The sequence below is a fragment of the Synchiropus splendidus genome, chromosome 10 (genome assembly GCF_027744825.2).
Source record: "Synchiropus splendidus isolate RoL2022-P1 chromosome 10, RoL_Sspl_1.0, whole genome shotgun sequence".
Lineage (NCBI taxonomy): Eukaryota > Metazoa > Chordata > Actinopteri > Syngnathiformes > Callionymidae > Synchiropus > Synchiropus splendidus.
The window spans coordinates 22,375,204-22,393,923 of record NC_071343.1 but is presented as its reverse complement, the minus strand read 5'-3'; the positions used below and the strand labels follow the sequence as shown (position 1 = coordinate 22,393,923).

The following is an 18,720-nucleotide window of genomic DNA, read 5'->3' as shown; positions in this document are numbered from 1 at the left end:
ACTAGGGATCCTCCCAGTGTGGATGTGTCCAAGGCCCTGCTCTCCGCAGGCCTGACCCCGCCACCCCATTATTTACAGGATTAATTGGAAATTACACAGCAGGTGACCTTGAATGCATCATATGTGCACAAACAAAATGCTTCAGGGGCCGTATCATATTACTGTGACCATAGGAAAGAATCCAGCTTAAGAAATGCAATTTAAGCATGCATTGTTTGCAGTAAGCATGTTTGAGTTTATTTTGTTAATTTCTATCTGTGGACAGTGAAGTCAAACATAATTGCTGTTTTTTATTTTATTTTATTTTTCTTTACATGCAAAAGCAAACATAAAAGCTCCAAACCTCCTTTGGGTTCTAGTTCCTGGTCCATCTTTTATTATTATTAATATTATTTAGAAAATAATGACAACACTTTGTTGGCTACAGTTTTTGTATTCAGTTTTATATGTATATTCATGTACGTCTATATTTTATTTATTTAGTTAAATATAGAATTTCAAATAGAGAGTAAAAGAGCCATTAATACCTAACGATTATTTAAGGCTGTCTTGTGAGCCTGAGATTTCTGTGGTCACGTGAATGCAGCATGAGTTGAGCAGCGAGAGGTTGAGGGGGGAGGGAACAGGGAGGTGCGTTCAAATGTGTATCACTTGTTCTGAAGAGCATCAGCGTCAGTTCAGCGCGACTGTACAGTTACACGCCGCTGTCAGCGCTACGTTGCCCCTTTCCCTCTCTCAGCTCAACCTAAGTCAAGCTGGAGCCGTCGGTCCAATGCCAGAAGCCGGAGCAGCAGCAGTTCCAGTGGGGCGGAGCGGAGCGGCAGCCTCCACCCTGGACCGACGAACTGGCCGAGATGTCCCGCCACATCTACACTCGGCACGGGGTGGCGGATATACAGAAGCCCGTCTTCCAGGTACGGACCGTCTAGCCTTGTCCCCGTGTCCATCCAAAGTGTCTTCATTTTCATTCAAACAAGTGAGACAGAAACAAATCCCACTTGTGAATAATTAGAAGTTATGTTTTTAAAACGCAATGAGATCTTTTTGGCTAATGAGGAGGTCCAGAGAAGTCGTTAGTCAGGGTAACGACAGGTGCTGCAGCAGGACTACATGATTTATGTTGCCTAAAATGATACCTGGACTCAATTATTCAACACACAGGGCCACCCTTCAATACCGGGGCTTGACTGGAAATCCATTTTTGACTCAACACCCCATGTCTCTGTAGCAACTGCAGCCGTTTCTAACGAAGTTACCAGTGTAAATAAATGATTGGTTTAAATCACATTCACACATGTATGACAAATTATACTAGTATCCTGTTTATACAGAAAAAGAATGAAGTATAACCAGCAGGTTACTAAGTATGAACATCCTAATAGCCATGCAAGTGTATGTCGTCACAACACAAGAGAACATAATGCAGTCTCACCTGTTTACATTTATAAGACATCTCTAGAAGTACAGACTTGCTTGTGGCTTTTTTTTTTTTAATAGATATATTCCTCCTGATTATCCTTCACTTGCATCATAGTCATCCCATTGAGAGCCGAATGTGGTTGGCTTGGACTCTTGTTCCCAGGACACAACCTGATCTCCGAAAGCAAGGTTGCTAATTGGACAAATTCTCCTCTGCACAGCCTTCAGGTCTGACTCTCCCCGAGGGCCTGAGTAATTGTCAGAAGCATGAGATGGATGTTTTTTATCTTCTGACCGGGAGGCGACAATATCACATGTCGTCGGAGTAATTACACCCGATTGATTTGCTGTTCAGCGAGAGCTGGTTAGAATGGTTTATTTACAAATACTGAAGTCGAAAATAAAAATCTGTTTTTAAACAGAAACCTCAGTCGTCACTGTTGGTAGAAAAAAAAAATCAATAGTGTCCAAGGTGATTTCATGTCAATTGGAGACTAATAAGGCGCTGATTTACTGGAGGGTTGTGTGCACTGCTTGCAAACTGCTCTTGCTATAAACTTTTTTAGCGTCAAATGTCTGTTATGTGATGCCCCTTGTTGTGGTTACATTTGATCTGCGTTATAGTGTTATAAAATACTGATTCTGGATTCTGATACTGATTTATTTTGTATTTAGGTCATCCAAAGCAGGGAGTGTGATGAACTAATTGGTTTACTTTAGTGCAACAATAGTGATATACTTTTCAAGGAATTTTATTTGTAACCAATCCCGAAATGTTACTGTATACCATCTATGCCATTGATGCCATTGTTCTATCTGCTGCACTCTTCTCCCCTTCGGCGACTGGTCATTCGTCATTTTACATGAAGTGTACCTCATTAGCTCCTCAAGTGCGGAAACAAATCGGCCGTATCTGAAAGTAGGTCAGCTACCTGTCCTTCCCCGCAGTTTTGACGCTGAAATGATTCATGGACTTTCATCAGCAAATTTCATGGTGAGAGAGGAAGAGACTGGTTTAGCAGGTTATAGCAACGATGACCACAAATTCATAAATAAAGGTGGCTTTTCCAAAATTATGCGTGTATTTCAATGGACTAACTTAGAAGTGATGCGATTTAGCTTTTTTCTTCTTTTGGATTTTTGCACATTGTATAATATTGATTCCAAATCAGTAGCTCTGTCAGTCACATTACCAGCTGTGGTGATCTTCGTGCGTGCGTGCGTGTGTGTGTGTGTGTTTTATTGGAGCTCCATAAATGCCACCTGCTCTCTGAATTGCAACACATTGACAAAATAATGTAGGGCAATAATATTTGGGGATAAGTACCCTCCTCACTGATTTTATTATTGTCATTGTTGCAGCTTAAAATTCTTGTTTTTTTGTCTTTAAATTGTATCAAAAGGAAAATCCAACAGCAATGAACAGAAATGATGAAAAATGAATATTGTCAATATGGATCAAGGTACTTGATTGGCTACAACTCAAATGAGCTTACGAAAGACATTTTTATAATATAATAGAAACCTAAGGGTGGGCGATATGATGATGGTGACATGGTATCAGATTGTGAATGATTTGAATGTAGCGAACAAGCCGGTCGAAAAGGCAACTTCAAGTTGTTCTTTGAATCCTCTAACTCTAACACACCTTCATGGCAGAATGACAGTGTTCTTTTGTCTGAGCAGCAAAGTCAAAGATTGTTTGCACCGCAGAGCTAACGGCTAGTGACATCTCACTTGAAACCTTCATTGACACTGTGTTTGTTCAATAGTTAGCCTATAATTACAGCATCCCCATGTCAACACTCAGTAGAATTATTTTATCTACAGTATGAATGTTAAACATTTATCTTCCCAAAACTAAAATAAAAGAAGGTACATTAGGACCTCAGTGCCCATCTTAACACAGTGCAAGATTAAGGAGTCAAAATGTTTTTCCTGGCTAATAATCCTTGATAGGATCTGTTATGATGTCTACTTTGTAGAAGATGAAAATAGATATTTTCTGTTCAAAATTGTTAAGTGTGCATTTTCATTTGACACTTTTAAAAAAGCTATTTGGTGTTTTGGTGCAATGCTGTTAGAATGACTGTGTTGATGAAAACAAGTTCCACGTCTGTTGAAAGCCACAGTTGGTCCCACAGTTTTATGCTGCGAAAATGATCTTTATCAGTGTTTTTTACCATCTGTTATGTTTACATTCATCGCACATGTTGGCAAAAAGGACATTGTGGTTGGACAGACAAATTCAAGTATGAAATGAGAGCCCTGTTTTGCTACACGTTGAATCTCTGTACTGCCAACTCAGCTGTTATCTTGTTCACTGGCTATGTTTTCTCGTGGTTCTGCCCATTCACCATGCATGTTCTTGAACGTAAAGCCTCAGGAAGTTGGGTTGTCACCTTAATTGACTTCACCACATTTAAGGTTTACTGGAGTGGTTGGCATCTGGCTGTGAAGTTCAGGGCTTCAATAAAGCTTTGGCTCTTTTCTCAGCAAGACAGGGTTAGTTTTGAAAAAGTGAAGCCACGAGCAGAACTTGTTGAATGATGGGACCAGGAATGTGAGCCAGATGAGAGCATCAAAGATTTCATTCCATAAAAACAAAGTTAAAAGTTTAGTGCTGTTTCAACCCATTTTTCTTTTTGTTCAAATCAGTGAGCTGGCTTGCCAATTTTTCATTGATGATGTTGACATATTTTGATTGTCAGTGTTTGTAATGTTTCTGATTGATGACCTACAACTTTATTTGTGTCCTCCAGCAGGCTAACAGAGGAACATACTCCAGACGCAGTCGACTGAAGCGGTCAGACGGGAGCACCACCTCTACTAGCTTCATCCTCAGACAGGTTTGACAAGTCTTCTGTCTAAATACAGTCCATCTGCTCATATTTACAGTCTGTCTAAAGGGAATCAGCTCTTCCAATGTGATCAATGAATGAATGAATGAACAAAGAGGGTTCAGCACAAGTCACCTGTCCGACTGTGATATGTTTTTGTTCTTTGACTGAATTGCTTGAATATTTGTGTTGTGGTTGGTTTTCACTTTATAATAGGTACTTTGTCACTACCTGCATTTGAGAACCCCCTTTTTTCACTTCATATCTCTTCTCCAAACAGAGCAACAATGTCTCAGGAGATTCAGCAAATTAAAATAGATCAGGTCAGATAGGTTTTTTTTTTTTCCTTTTGTGGGCGTGCTGACAAAGGTACACACCCCTTGTCAAATCTAATAGCCCAATGTGATTTATGATTGTCTCAATGGTCAGACCTCTGGAGGCAGTATCTAGGTCATCTTGTGTGTGTGTGTGTGTGTGTGTGTGTGTGTGTGTGTGTGTGTGTATGTGTGTGTGTGTGTTTGTCTTTGTGTCTGTGTGTGTGCTAGCATGTGTGTTAACCAGTGTGTGTGAATGTCTATCACCCAAAATAGAGTTTAACCCTGTTAAACTCTATTTTGTCTACTATGTGTTTGTTGTGTCTTTCTTGCTTCAATCTCAATCTTGATGTCAATCTTGGAATATTCTAATTAAATGTGGTCAGTTTGTCTTGGACTAGACTGTGTCATTAACTTTGATACCTCAGGGATGGTGCAAACAGGACCAGTAGAGTAATCAGCCATGACTCTTGTGACCAACACCTATGAGTTCATGTCTGGAAAAAAAATGATCTGATAGCAGAGGAAGTTGTATTTGAATACTTATTTATATTTTTCTTTTTTTTATGAATTAGTTTTGTGGATCTCAAACTTTTTTCAACTCATAAAGTATTAAAGTGTGCATGTTGTGTATCTTTAATGTCATTGATACTCTATGTGTCTGTGTTGCCATTGGCTGCTGTGACACATTGTGTTTCCCCATTGTGCAACTAACAAAGGACATCTAATTTAATCAAATCTAATCCCCTGACAAAGACAAAGAATTTGTTGTTCAACAAATCAACAACAAAATATTGCATTTGCTTACCTTCTTCTTGTCATTATTAATGAGCACATAAAAATAAGTAAAAGCTAACCTTTGTTTTTTTTTGGTCTGCACTCTTGCAGCAGGAAGGTTGCAGGTTACATACCCGGGTCATGGAGTTTGCATGTTCTCTGCTCGGTTTCGTTCCACAGTCTAAAGACATGCTCAGTAGGTTAATTGGACACACTAAAATTGCCCCAAGTGTGTGTGTGAATGGTGTGTGTCACCTTCGATGGACGGGTGACCTGTCCAGGGCGTATTCCTGTCTCTCGCCCAATGACTGCTGGGATAGGCTCCGGCACTCCCTGAACAGGACTAAGCAGTGGTTAACTGGCAGTGTATGTATTCTGCTATTGCATTTATGCTATTTATTATGCATATACAGTATATTTCTATAGTTTTTGTACCACATGAAGCGTATACGTTTTCTCTGGACCATTCAAGCACCAGTACTAGATTTGGCCTCTCCAGTCTTGAGGTGGACACCTAGCTGAACACTTGAGACATAATCTGAATACAATAATAAACAAATGTAATCAACCACGTTTTTTTCCTCCCACAAACATATGTGTGGACCATTCATTTGAAAAAACCACTGGTGTGTTGCGAAATCATTTTCCACTGTCAATTGAGAAATAAATAATGATCATTTCATATTTTTCCTGCTTTTGACTGTCTTTGACGTGGTTCATCACTTATTCCAAATAGAGTCAATATTTCTACTTCTGCTATCTATCTATGGCTGCAGACATTACAGAAGTCAATAAAAATAACGGCAAGGAATGAACACAAACTTGTCAGCTAAGAGAGTCAAAATGACCACCATAGCCAGCTACAACAGTACAGTAGTCCAGTTGTTGGACAGAACTTTTGCCCCCTTCATGAATTACTGAATGTTTGCTTCTTACACTGTTGTACTTGAGAATTGCATGGTGGCTGTGTGGTGTTAAGACGACAAAAGGATCTGGCATATTTAAACATTCGGAACCATCATCCCCTGCTATCATCATCACTGAAGTGACTCACAGGAAGCAGGAATTGTTATTGCTGACACTTTTGTCTTACTCATGAGGGTCCTCCTTCACGATTCATGCTGTGGTTTGTCATCAGGAACATGGTCTTCGTCAGGTGAGAAGAGGAGCAAAGGGCTTTCTTTGATATACTCATGTAGCCATGGTAACGACCGGTGATGATCAACTGCACCCCTCCTCCTATTCTTCTACAGAAATGTCCGCTCTGTTGTGAACAATACAGGGAAACAAACTAAACACTGATTTCTCTTCAACAAGATCTTCTGAATGAAAATCCGGGTGCCACATATGTAGTTGTTGAAGCCTTGTGTGTGCACTGTTATACAAAGGACTGGAGGTCATTTCATTTCAAGCAAATTAGGGTCAATGAAACCGTTGCTGCCCAGTGTGACTACAAGAAAGCTCAATTAGGACGCTGAATGCATGTGACTGCAAGACAGTAATTACAGCACAAAATCTGTCACTCGTCCCATGATACGGATTTGTCATTTAGCCACAGTTTGATTTAAATAAAACCTGAACTTCATTTAATCGGATTAGGCCCAACAGACATTTCACCAGCTTCTGCTCTGAATGACTCTTGCTCTTGGATGCTGATAAGTTATATGAGAGGCCAGATGTTTCTCTTCATAGATGGAGATGCTTGTGCTGATTCTGGGTCAACATCCATTGTACAGTAAGCTGATAGTGCATGGCCAGAAAACAGATGTTCACCCTCAGAACCGAGAATTTTATGATGAGATAGTATTCTTTGTTTATATTTATCAGACATTCTGAACAAACAGACAGAAAACTGAACATCTGACCAGTGGAAGTTAATGATGCCCTCAACTGTGATTAAAATGACCATGTGTTTATTTTCTAAGGTTTGCCATCATGGCTGGAATTTGTCAATATGATGCATATCCCGACACAGGAGTGACAGTGTGGTGTATTCCAAGTACAGTGAGATACTGTAATCTTGTCTGAGCTAACCATGCTAGCTGAAAGCTACATCTTGTCTAGGTTTGTTGTGTTCCATGGATATTTGAGTCCAGCATGGCACTTTTTGTCAGTGCTTCATTGTATATATGTTTGAGTGTATCAGTATTTCTGCTACCCCAACTTTGAGCAATATCTTGAACATCGTCATTGCTCAATAATATTATAATATTAGCACCGGTAGTTAGTTTTTTTTTTTGGATTTTGTAGTGCTCTGAAGATGTGTCATTAGTGAGCCAATGTGGCAAGTATCACAAGTAATGTCATTGATGGGTATCGTGAACATGGTCATTGGTGAGAGACCCATCGTGAGTTATTGCCTATAGAAGCTTGTAGATGCATCAGTTCTCATTCTTGCTTCACATGGTCAGTGGAACGCTGAGAGGAACAAAACACCTCTTCATATCAATTGAGCCACTGAAGACTGAGATTTTATGAGTGACGTTAGTTATAGCTGAGGAAATTAACCAATATTAGGAGTGAGCTTGTGCCCTCCTCTCAAAAGACTTCTCTTTAACCTACATTTCCTCTTTGTATGCCTGTAAAGGGTCACTTCACAGACCTCTGCACTCAGTTAATCTTTGTTATGTAGGTCAGCGCTGTTTAATTCTTGAATTACTGCTGTCATAGCTGACCTGCTGCTGGCAGGATGTGACAGTCTCAGCTGTCAGTCTTTCTCTTTGAGACAGGGTGATGATCGCAGCTGCCCAGTTCTGCTCTGTGTGTGATGAGGAAATGTCTCGGAGGAAACACTGATGGATGCACTCTGGCTTAACCAAACACATGGGACATTTGTTTCTTTTCCTCAACAAGGAAGTCATAATCACAAAACAACATACTGAATTTAAGATGTTCGAATTGATATGTTAAAAAATCTATTTGCCTAGAAAATCTACTTCACTACGATTAAATTAGCGCAATCCAGCTGCAAAAAAGCTCACAATCCCACAAAGCTTTGTGTTCACAGTACATGAAACAACTCCAGTTGTAAATCCAGTAGTGAAGTTATATGTGCTGTGTCCTTCCTACGCCAGCAGAGGTTGCTATTGTACCGAGTTGAGCCTCATTGGACCTGACACTCGTAACATTTGTTCGTATGGGTTTTTTCATCATCGTCCAATGTACCCATTTTTGTGATAATTAACGTAGTAGTATCCTTTAAGATTTACGCATTACACAAATTATGACTTCGTTAACTTCCACCTGAGCTCTTCCATTTCCTTCCAAGTCCAGTGACATCTGCATTTGAATGTTTGACACCCATTTTTTTGACTGCCATTTCTCATTTTCACAAAGACTCTTCAGGTATTAGCTTTACACAGTAATAACAAACACCAAAGACATTGACCGATACAGTAGAACATGCATTCATAGGTAAAGATTAGTTGTCACGATTAAAATCTACAGATTGCTATTCATCATTAAGTAAAATTGATTTTTAAATTTGCTTGTACAGCTGTCCTGATCTCCACAGTTTCTTTGTTTCATTCTTTTTTCAAAATAAAACTACCAGGTACGTTTTGAGACGACAGCCTCAAATCAAATCAATCCAAATTCTATCACTGGTATTATAGTATTAAATAGCCGATTGCAAAAGACTTAACTAGAATTAATTACAATATTCTCTGGTTTAATTTTAATGATTTCTTGGTCTGTGATCTATCCTTAATGTATCAACAATTCAGTTAAATGATCAGCAATGAGGAAATCATGGTGTAGCTCCAGTGAACAGTCAAAGTATTTCTGTGATAATTTAAAGGCATTTTTATCTTTGCTGTTTAAACAATAAAATGATTCGGTTTCACATATCTTTTATAGGGAACATGTACAAGTATAAGGTCCAATTAACATAAAAGGTTTTATAGCACTTGATGTGGGTCTTTAGATGGAGAACATTTTGCATTTGAGCTCTGCCTGTGGGAAGAAACTAAAATGCAAAATCTTCTGTCTGCTTGTTTTAATCTGACGGATCTGCCTTCACTCTGGGAGCGTAGAATAGAACAGGCTGTGAGAGCTGAATGAGGTCTTGATGTAGCAATGTAGTAGCTGGCTTTATGTAGTCTGCCAGGAGGAAGGTCTTTCAGGGGTAGTGGCGTCCCAATTAACAGGTTCTGCTGCCCTCATCACCTGCTGCAGGCTCTTTGGAAGATAGTAATAGTAAGTCAGGTGGCTGTCTTTTATTGACTGGCAGAAGTTGGTGTGTATGTGATGGGAAGACTCATATCTGATGGGCTTTTCCCACTTTATGGGATAAATATTATCCAGATGAAATCAGTCATGATGCATGCACCACGGAACTGTAGCCTCCTTGTGTATGGGGAGGGAACAGGGCTCAGGATATTGTCTGAGCACCTTTCTGTCAGATTATACTTCTTGACTTGTAGTTAGTTTTGAGTCCCCCTATGACTGTTTAATCAGTAAATCTGACAAAGCTGCATGAGGCTGTTATCAAAGGATGTGTTGACCTGTAGGCAAACTGGTGTTGGTCCTTGTCCTCAGGGTCTTCATATTTGATATACAGGAGGACGTGTCTCAAACCATTTTAGGCGTGAGGGCAACATGGCTACTGATAGGATGTTTTGGTTAAAAAAAAAAAAAAAAAAAAAAAAAAAACACCACCTTTTCCTTAACACATGGTCTGGGGCCCATTCAAGGAATACAACTGATTCATTACTGTGATTACTAATTTCTGATTTCAGAATTACTGATTTTGTTTGTGTTCAATAACCATACATGTAAACAAAACATAACCTTGCAAAATGACCATGTGATCAGTGCAAAGATAGTTGTCACTGAAAAGTCCAGCCAGCAGCAGAACCAGGTGCAAGTCATATTCATCAAATTTACCAAAGAAAAAAAGAAGAAATAAATACCCTTGATGCAAACTGTTTGGAAAAACTTCACGGCATGAATACAATTCTGAGGAATATAATAAAATATAATAAAACAACGTCCAAATATCAGTACACATTTTCTTTTTCATAAACTCTAAATAAGATAAGTAAAGTTTCATTGAAAGTATTGTCATAAAATTTTCTAATTCATTTTAAAATTGAGCAGTTTTTACTGTTGGGGGCGCCATCACCTTCTTTATCATTATTTATTTTCAAGAACCCAATTTTCAGCTGTCAAGTCAATTCAGTGGCGCACTACTGCCACTATATGTGGCAAGTGTTTTAAACCTGAGCGTCTCGCGGCCCTCCAGGAGGTGCTCGCGACCCAACCATGGGCCTCAGCTCTATGGTTAAAAATCACTGTTCTACATGTTTTTCCTTCTCAAGCTGCTTCAAAAATCATTTCACTTCAGCCTTATCTTACTGATTGTTCATCTTGATTGTGTTGTACAGTCTCGCTGGCTTTTGGCGCGTCTCCACCAGAGTGGTTCTCTTCTATCCAAATAACAACACTGTTGCATTCTGAACCTGCATGCATATTGGTTCATGTGCGAACTTTATTCTTCGCCCATTGGTTTATTGAGGGTGAGAATGTAAACCAGCCATGTAACAGAAACCATGACCTTGTAGCTCTTTACCTCTCCTACTTTAACTTCTCTTTTCATCACTCACCACCATGTTGCTCATGTACTTGAAGAACAGACATTTGAATGACAACCACAGTTCCAATTGGTGATCAATTTGACCATTTTGCATACGACTGTAAACCATCTGTGCTACTGGTGTCCATGTATTAGGTTCTAACTGCAGTTAAAAAAAAACGAAGTTCATGGAGGAAAAATAAGGGCGTGGACAAATCTCTCTCCTGCTGACAAGACCTTTTTTGCCATAAGAAGGTATTTTATTTACTGCACATTAACATTCAGAATTGCAATCGTCTTATTAATTTCCAGGGTAAAGTATTTTCCAGTTTACTTACACTGTGGTTCGTTTGCAATCTTTGGAATGGACTTCCACAGCAAACTAAAACTGTTGACTAACTGATAAAGCCATGGAAGTTACGCAAAGCTCTTTTTTGCTATAAATCACATGCATACTAAAAAGCATGCACATTATGAGTTTAGATTCATAATACACGTCTATGAAGCATGCATATGCAATTTGTGCACCTGACATACGCATTCACACACAAACGTGTCTTTCTATCTTAGTTCGGACCGTCATTGCCATAATGCTCTCCCCGTGACCGTCCAAAGCAAATGGCTAAACTTAACCTTCACTCTTAACCTAACTTAAGCCTAATTGTAATGACCTAGTTATTTTTTAAGTCTTAACCCTCAAAATGAGGCTTAACAAAGTGAGGACCGGCAAAAATGTCTTCACTCTATTGGTTAAAAACTCATAGCAGTTCTCACAAAGGCAGAAATACTAGTACACACACACAAAGCACGCCTCATCCACACATGGCTTCTCTCTGCTTACTGGTGTACAGTCTGCAGACCCCCCACCTCTCTTCCTCATCCACAGCCAGCCAATCGGATGCCTGGATCCCACCTCTGTCATCGGCTTGTGCTGGAGAAAGGGATTGGCTCGTGTGATGTGAGCAAGGAAGGCAGATGGAATGCCAAGTGTGCTCTGCCTCTGGGACCAACCGGGCTGCCTTATAATGGAAACCTACTCCCTGTCAGCTCGGGGGCAATAGCGTCCAATTTCAGGAGGTACACGACTCCACCTTCTTCTGCCCTGCGCAGCACCATTCCTCTGGCTGCTCCGAGCTGTACCTTCATGTGGACTCTGGTGGGCTCTGTCACTCCAACATCTTCCATCCTTTCTGGAGCAGGTTGATCTCTATCGAGCAGACGTTGCTATTTTTTGGGATTCTCGTTCCTCAATGTACGATAACTTGTACCTGCATGGATTTGAAGACTCTGAGGGGGTGAGTGCAGAGTGACTAAGGGGATTCCTGTGAAGACACCAGTTAGTGGGCTCCCTAAACTGGGGAGTTGGGACCAGTTGGGGGAAGGGTGTGTGTGCAAGTGTGTGTAGATAAGAACTTGTTTCAAACTCTCACCAGCCTCATCCCTGTAACTGCCGTCTCACTGCAGCAGTGGCCGCGGCTGTGATCCACTCCTCATCATTTGTTTTTTACACTTCAGTCAATGAGACTATTATCATCATCAGCTCATCATCTGCGCTTGAGACAACAATTCACTCTCAGGTTCATGTCACGAGATGAAATAGTTCCCTTAGAAGACTAGCAATCGGGACTCAGCCATGGGGTTGTTGCATTGATACTGGAAGGCAAACATTTTTATTGACGACTTAATGGTAATTAGTAACCTATCAGAAAGATCCTCACCGGGGCAATAAATGCAGATTATTGCCGCTGCTGAAGATTAAAACAACACATTCCTCATACCTAATAGCACTGGCTGCTGCACTTCTGCGCAATCTGTGGCAGTCATCATTCACCATATTTTCCTAAATGCTGGAGATAAATACCAATACTATCAATATGATGAGAAGATTTCCTGCATTAAAAGTTTGTCAGTTAAAATCATTAAAAAAAAAAAAAATTGTGTTCATAGCAATGAGAGCGACTGAAGTTCATGAGAAGGGTTTTTTGTCATGAAGTATGACTGTATTATCTTTTTTAGTTCCTGTGATTACAAGTTTTTTTTGTTTGTTGGTATTAGGATTTTATATCTGCTGTGTTGCAGATGATGACCTCATGCCATCATATTAGCACTTTAGCTTTGTGGTCGGAAATAATTTGTGATCCATATGAATTTTCTTGTCATGAGATTCTTAGTCATTCATTGATGGCAATGTTCTTCAAAAAGAGACAGATTTTTCTTTTATTTTGGGAGTCATGTATGGTAATGAATATGAAATGTTTTATTTTATAAGCAAATTTGCATGGAATCTTTATGTTGCTTTAAAGTTCCTGTTCGGTTCCTCAATGCATTGCCCTCTTTCACTGGAGATGATGGTTCATGGAGATTTGTTAATGCAGGTAGAGCCACTCCATACGAACTGGCACCACTTCAGAACTCCTCAGTTGACTCATAAGTATCCGCACTTGTGATGGTCTGGACTTATCAGGCCTGAGTTTTTGTCTTGACTTAAACGAGAGAGTGTTTTGCTGTTACTAAGTAAAAATGCGATGAAGGAAGAAAGGTGGGATGAAGGAAGGTAGGAAGAAACGTTTTTGGCTTCCGGCTTCATCATAGTATCTCACACACTATATTAATGCCTGATTCACTAGAAATGTGGGTCCATTTGTTCTTCTCAGAAACGTGATCACATCCACACATTCTGAGTGGCCTGATTCACTAAAGTACTCACAATATTAAGCCAACTCTTGTTTGATGTGTTAGAATATGAAACTCTGAGAGCACAAACATCTAGATGATTTCATTTATTATTTGTGTTTATTATATTGTATATTATCTTTTCACTCTTGCTGTTTTTTTCGTGGTGGTTTTCAAAGAGCAGTGTCTTTGACATTTAAATTGAGAAAGGAATGCTTTTAGTTTGGAAATTCACGTCGATCTGTGCAGAGCAGGCAAGAAGGATACAGATGACAGCGCCGAGACAGCCATGTGCGACGGGATGGATAAGACTTGAGTGTGGCAGGATAGATTCAAGACCAAGCACTCAACCATGCAGGATAAGGAACCTGCCAGTGCGTGTTCACAATGGCCGGGTTGTGGCTCATGAAGATGTCCTCTCAGATGTACTTATGGATTTGAGTCCTCCTTTGTAAATTCGATCTTTGTAAATGACCTACGGATTAGGGATTGTTGTGCGTTGCTGTGAGGTGTTTGCTCTGGCCTGTTCTGGCAATGCTATAGGAACTGGTGACTGTTGAGAGACAGTGTGCCTGGCTGGTGTGCTTCCCAGCATTCTCCCTCTTTGTGGACCTAGAGTTAGTTGCACAAGAAGGCAGTTACTCCGCCTTCTTGTGCCTTGTTCAGTTTGGAATTAAAATTGTTCGATCTTCATTGTGTTTGCTTGGTACATCTCTTTATGTTGTGTTGTGTTTTGATCATGGTAATACTGAAATGGTTCTCCATACTCCTGGAGAGTAGAATGGCACTTGAGAGAGCCTCTGATTTCCTCTCACATTGTGATTCTTTTTTCACCCAGTTATGAGGCAACATTTATTTTTTGATATAATCCACAATGAGCTCAGCTGAGACCACAGGGGGCATGTGAAGAAGAGCTCCCAGTGAAGCAAGGCAATACGATATCCAAGCAATGATCTTCATCCATACCTTAATCTGTAAGCGCTCAAAGGCTGGCTGGTTTTTCCGCTTCTGGCGTGACAGCTCTGAGTCGATTATGCAGCCAGTTCCAGTTGCGGTCTGGAACTTTTGTCGTAGGCCATGCACTTGCTGTTTTTCAATGGAGATGGTCACTTGGAACTTCATTTAAATTCTATATAATTTAAACAAAGCTACAGAACACCACCAAGATCGAATGCCTGCTAAGATAGCCCATTTCCAACCAACCCTCTAAGTTTATTGAAATATGTATGTCCATTTTGGAGTGATTGCGGCTACAAACGTTGACTGACTGAACAAGAGACCCTTGCATAGCCCTCACTACTCCATGATTGGTGTAGGTCACAAGTGTAAAACAACAACACATCTAAATTTCCTTGAAGGAAGGAGTTTTTTCCTCCCGAGGAGCATCATAGTCCAGTGACATGCTGTCTAAGTGACTCACATTTGCACCATTGGTGGACCATGTTCAGACCCTGTTGTGTCCAATCAAGCCAATAGATGGTAATAATAGAAAAACATCATCATCAATATCCACTCATCATCGGTGTTCATCCGTCTCAACAGTGGCTCTATTTGCTGTAATCCCTACTGCTTGCTGTATTGTGTCCACTGTTGTGACCAGGGATTAGCTGCTCATGTTTGCACTGCAATTAGCATTGATCATTGAAAAGCTTTCAAATGGACCCCATCCAATTTACTCTTACATGATTGGCTTTTATTTTAGTCTTGTTTGATACATGTGCTTCCTAAACCTTCATTGCTGCGTCTCCATGAGCTTGACTAGGTAACGGCACACACCCGGAACCACACAGCAATGCTGCATTAAAGCGCCCTGCTTCCAATTAAGTTTGCAGAACGTCTCTTAGCTTGCAGATCTTTTCCCTTGATTCTGTTTGTGTTTCCCTTCTGTCCAGTGGCAAGATTGGTTCAACTTTCTTGCTGTCTGTCTTGTTTTGTCATCAATAAAATTAATTGTTGAAATTTACTGTCATGGTCTGAGATGTGGTGCGAGACTGCGTCTGTTCCCTTGTCACCCTACATACTTCAGTTCAGTCTGTTATGGATCCTGACACGTTTCTGGAACATTTAAATGACTATTGGATCTGAGTGGACTCTATGAACATTACCGTCATTTTGTCCACGTCCAAGAAAAATATATGTATATGTATAATAAATGTCAAAAATATGTATTGACATAGGGAGGGGGAGAACCTGTTATCACAGCATCTCAGTCCAGAGAAGTCGTACTGTACGAGTTAATTCAGTTAAAAGCTCCTCCAAATACTTTGATTAGTAGATTGTGGGATTGTTGTTGCTGCTATTCCTGTAGCCTGTGTTGAGTTTCAGCAAAGCAGCCATATTTATCGATGTTAATATAACTTGACTGTGAAGGCTCAGACGAGGAGAGGAGGCCAGGTAAAGGAGTGTGTGGACATGAAAATTAAGAAAAACTTAATTGATGTCCAGTATATAAACACATGATGAACAATTACGTGTGCCGTATGCATGTATGCAGAATGGACAAATTCAGGTTGGCAGGCATTTGATATCCTCATTTACATATTCATGTATCATCATGTTACCTCATGCCATAATTAATCGGAAACTTTTGATCATAGAGAACCTGTGTGGATCTTGGGGTCCTTTTCGTCTTACACTTCAGTAGCTAAACTAAAACATGCAGTATAATTTATTTATTTATATTTTTATTGAGCATATTTACTTAGTTATTATTTATAGTATACTCTCAAATAGAGAACAGAGCCACTGTTTCCCTCAACTGCATTAGTGGATTGGGACAAAGAAAGCGTTGCATCACATCTACTGGAAAGTCGCTGAGGATGCTAATTGAACAAGATGCGTGTGGATAAAGAAGGTGTTATCAGAGAAACTGATGAACAGAGCAGAATGCAGAGTAATACATCATGTCTCATTCCTGATGTCAGGCAGTGCTTTGTAAGCATAATTCCATCTCCCCTGAGTGGCACCGTATTATGTGTAAGCACGTGTTTTGTGTGTCATTGTGTATGCAATGTATAACCACTTACCCAGCATGGGCTGAGCTTTTCACTTTGTCACTCCGTGTTACTCCGTGTTTCGGGACAAGCAATTCAGTGCTCTGTTAAATGTCTTAATCCTTCCAATAGTTTCATTTTGAGTAACTATTTCATAGCCATATAAAACACTATGTGGCATTGAAATCAAACTGTGTTACCTTTTCATTTAATGTGATTTGCACAGAGATAGACAAGAGATCTTACAGAATGAGCTTTATTTGGTGTATACAACTACATGGAATTCTGTGCCGGCAGATGGTCAGCTTAACTGTAAGAATTAGTGGTGGGACTTTAATGGGTTAATTACGATTTATTAATTGCAACATATTTACGATTCATGAATTACAGCAAAAGAATAATTTAATTTAATGTAACAGTTTCCTCTCCAGACAACACAGAACCTTTGCAAGTGCACGAGTTCCTGGTCCAATGATCACAATAACGCACAAGACATGTCGCAGCTAGGATGATAACAACAACAACAACAAACATGGAAGAATCCCTGAAAAAAAGCAAACAAAAGCATCTGTTTGCTTTTGTTCAGGGATGTTTATCGCTACAAAATGGCCAGGGTTTCCACTACTCTGAATATATTTGAAATTCTTCAAATATTTTCAACATTAAAAGCGCTTTAGTTTAAATAAGGTTGTATAAAAACTTGAATATAGTAACCCTTGTGATTTATTGTGCTATTGTCAAACTGATGCAAAATAAAGAATATTTTGTTGTGTAAATGTATGTATTAGTCCATCAATTGATTCAGTAATATACCAAATTCATTCAAATTGAAAAATGTTCATATACCATTAAACTGCGATTAATTACAAATTATCTAATTAACTAGATTAATTTTTTAAATCGAATCTCACCCCTAGTAATAATATAAAGCATGCAAAAAAAACCAAAAACGCTTAGTTCAGTTCCCACACTGGTGACAGCCCCATCACAGTTTTCAGTGCAAGCAGAGTAATTTAAGAAAGAGCTAAATACATCTTTGTGGGCAGTGGCCCCTTGAGAGACAATTAGAGACAATATGTTGTGAGTTGACTGATATTTAGCATGCTTTGATGTTAAAATTGTGTTGCCTGTGATAAACTAAGTTCCGGTGATGAACAAGGAGTCACTTTTCACAATCAACTCCTACACACATCTGTGTGCTGCTTGAACTCTGTTAACCTGGGAATTTTGTTCATAAGGGGAACAGCATTTTCCCTTTTTACTCTTCATTCCATATGAATATGTGGCTGAATGGATATCATGAAAGTCATGCCTTTCTGATGTGAAATACAAACAGTTGATTTCTTTCTGTCCTTTGAAGGTGAACAGTGAAAGTAGGACTGCTGTCATTATATGTGCACAGTGAACAGCTTTGATTCTGTGACATGAAAGTAAATAGGTCATTAAAATTCATGAGCTGATTTATGTAGTATATCATGCGTCACATTCATGTTTGCAGCTCTATGTAAAGCTTTTTTTTGCCGCAGGCTTTGTTAGCATGGTCACTGTACAAGCATATATTTTGTTGCTCAGACATATGCTGTAAATATGAACTGACAGCCAAGCGGATGGTCACCCAGCTGAAAGCAAATGACGAATGAAAAGCATCACTGTTATTACTAGTAGTACTCAACTGGGAGCACAGTAAGCGATCTTGTTATTATGTTTTAGTTTTGTTCATATTTTTCCAATATTCAAAATGTACACTTTAATTGTAAAATCAGGATTGGGAAAGCTTTTCAATAATCTGTGAGACTACATGCTGCAACAACCATCATCGTAAAATTCCAGTAAAACATTCCAAAGCTTTGTTATTTCCTCTTTTTCATACTAGTGATTTTGGAGTTGATTTAACAAGCTATCATTGGCGCATGATAAACAGAATGTGCAGAATCCACAAACCACAGATAGCTGCGCATGAAAAACAGGTGCGAAGTGTTGGAGACACATCTATTTGAATCAGGCGTTGCAAGATTCCTAATTTGCAACATGATGAGTTTGGCATGAAGTTAATTTTATGAACTGTTTCACAGACACAACAAAGCCTTGAGCACTTTGGACAATACAAAAAACAGGATTATTTTAAGAAC

At 39.5% G+C, this 18,720-nt stretch overlaps 1 protein-coding gene across 3 annotated transcripts in view; it reads left to right on the top strand.

Annotated features, from left to right (window-relative positions):
• The first annotated feature begins 618 nt into the window (after positions 1-618).
• cacnb4a (calcium channel, voltage-dependent, beta 4a subunit) overlaps positions 619-18,720 on the top strand; it is a 28,612-nt gene continuing 10,510 nt past the window's right edge. The window contains exons 1-2 of one of the 3 annotated variants that reach the window (XM_053876757.1): positions 619-914; positions 4,185-4,268. In XM_053876757.1, the coding sequence (XP_053732732.1) occupies positions 855-914; positions 4,185-4,268 (144 nt within the window). In that variant the 5' untranslated portion in view covers positions 619-854. Of the gene's footprint in view, positions 915-4,181; positions 4,269-11,124; positions 12,221-18,720 lie in introns of those variants that run through there. The other 2 variants (XM_053876755.1, XM_053876758.1) reach the window with 2 other exon arrangements.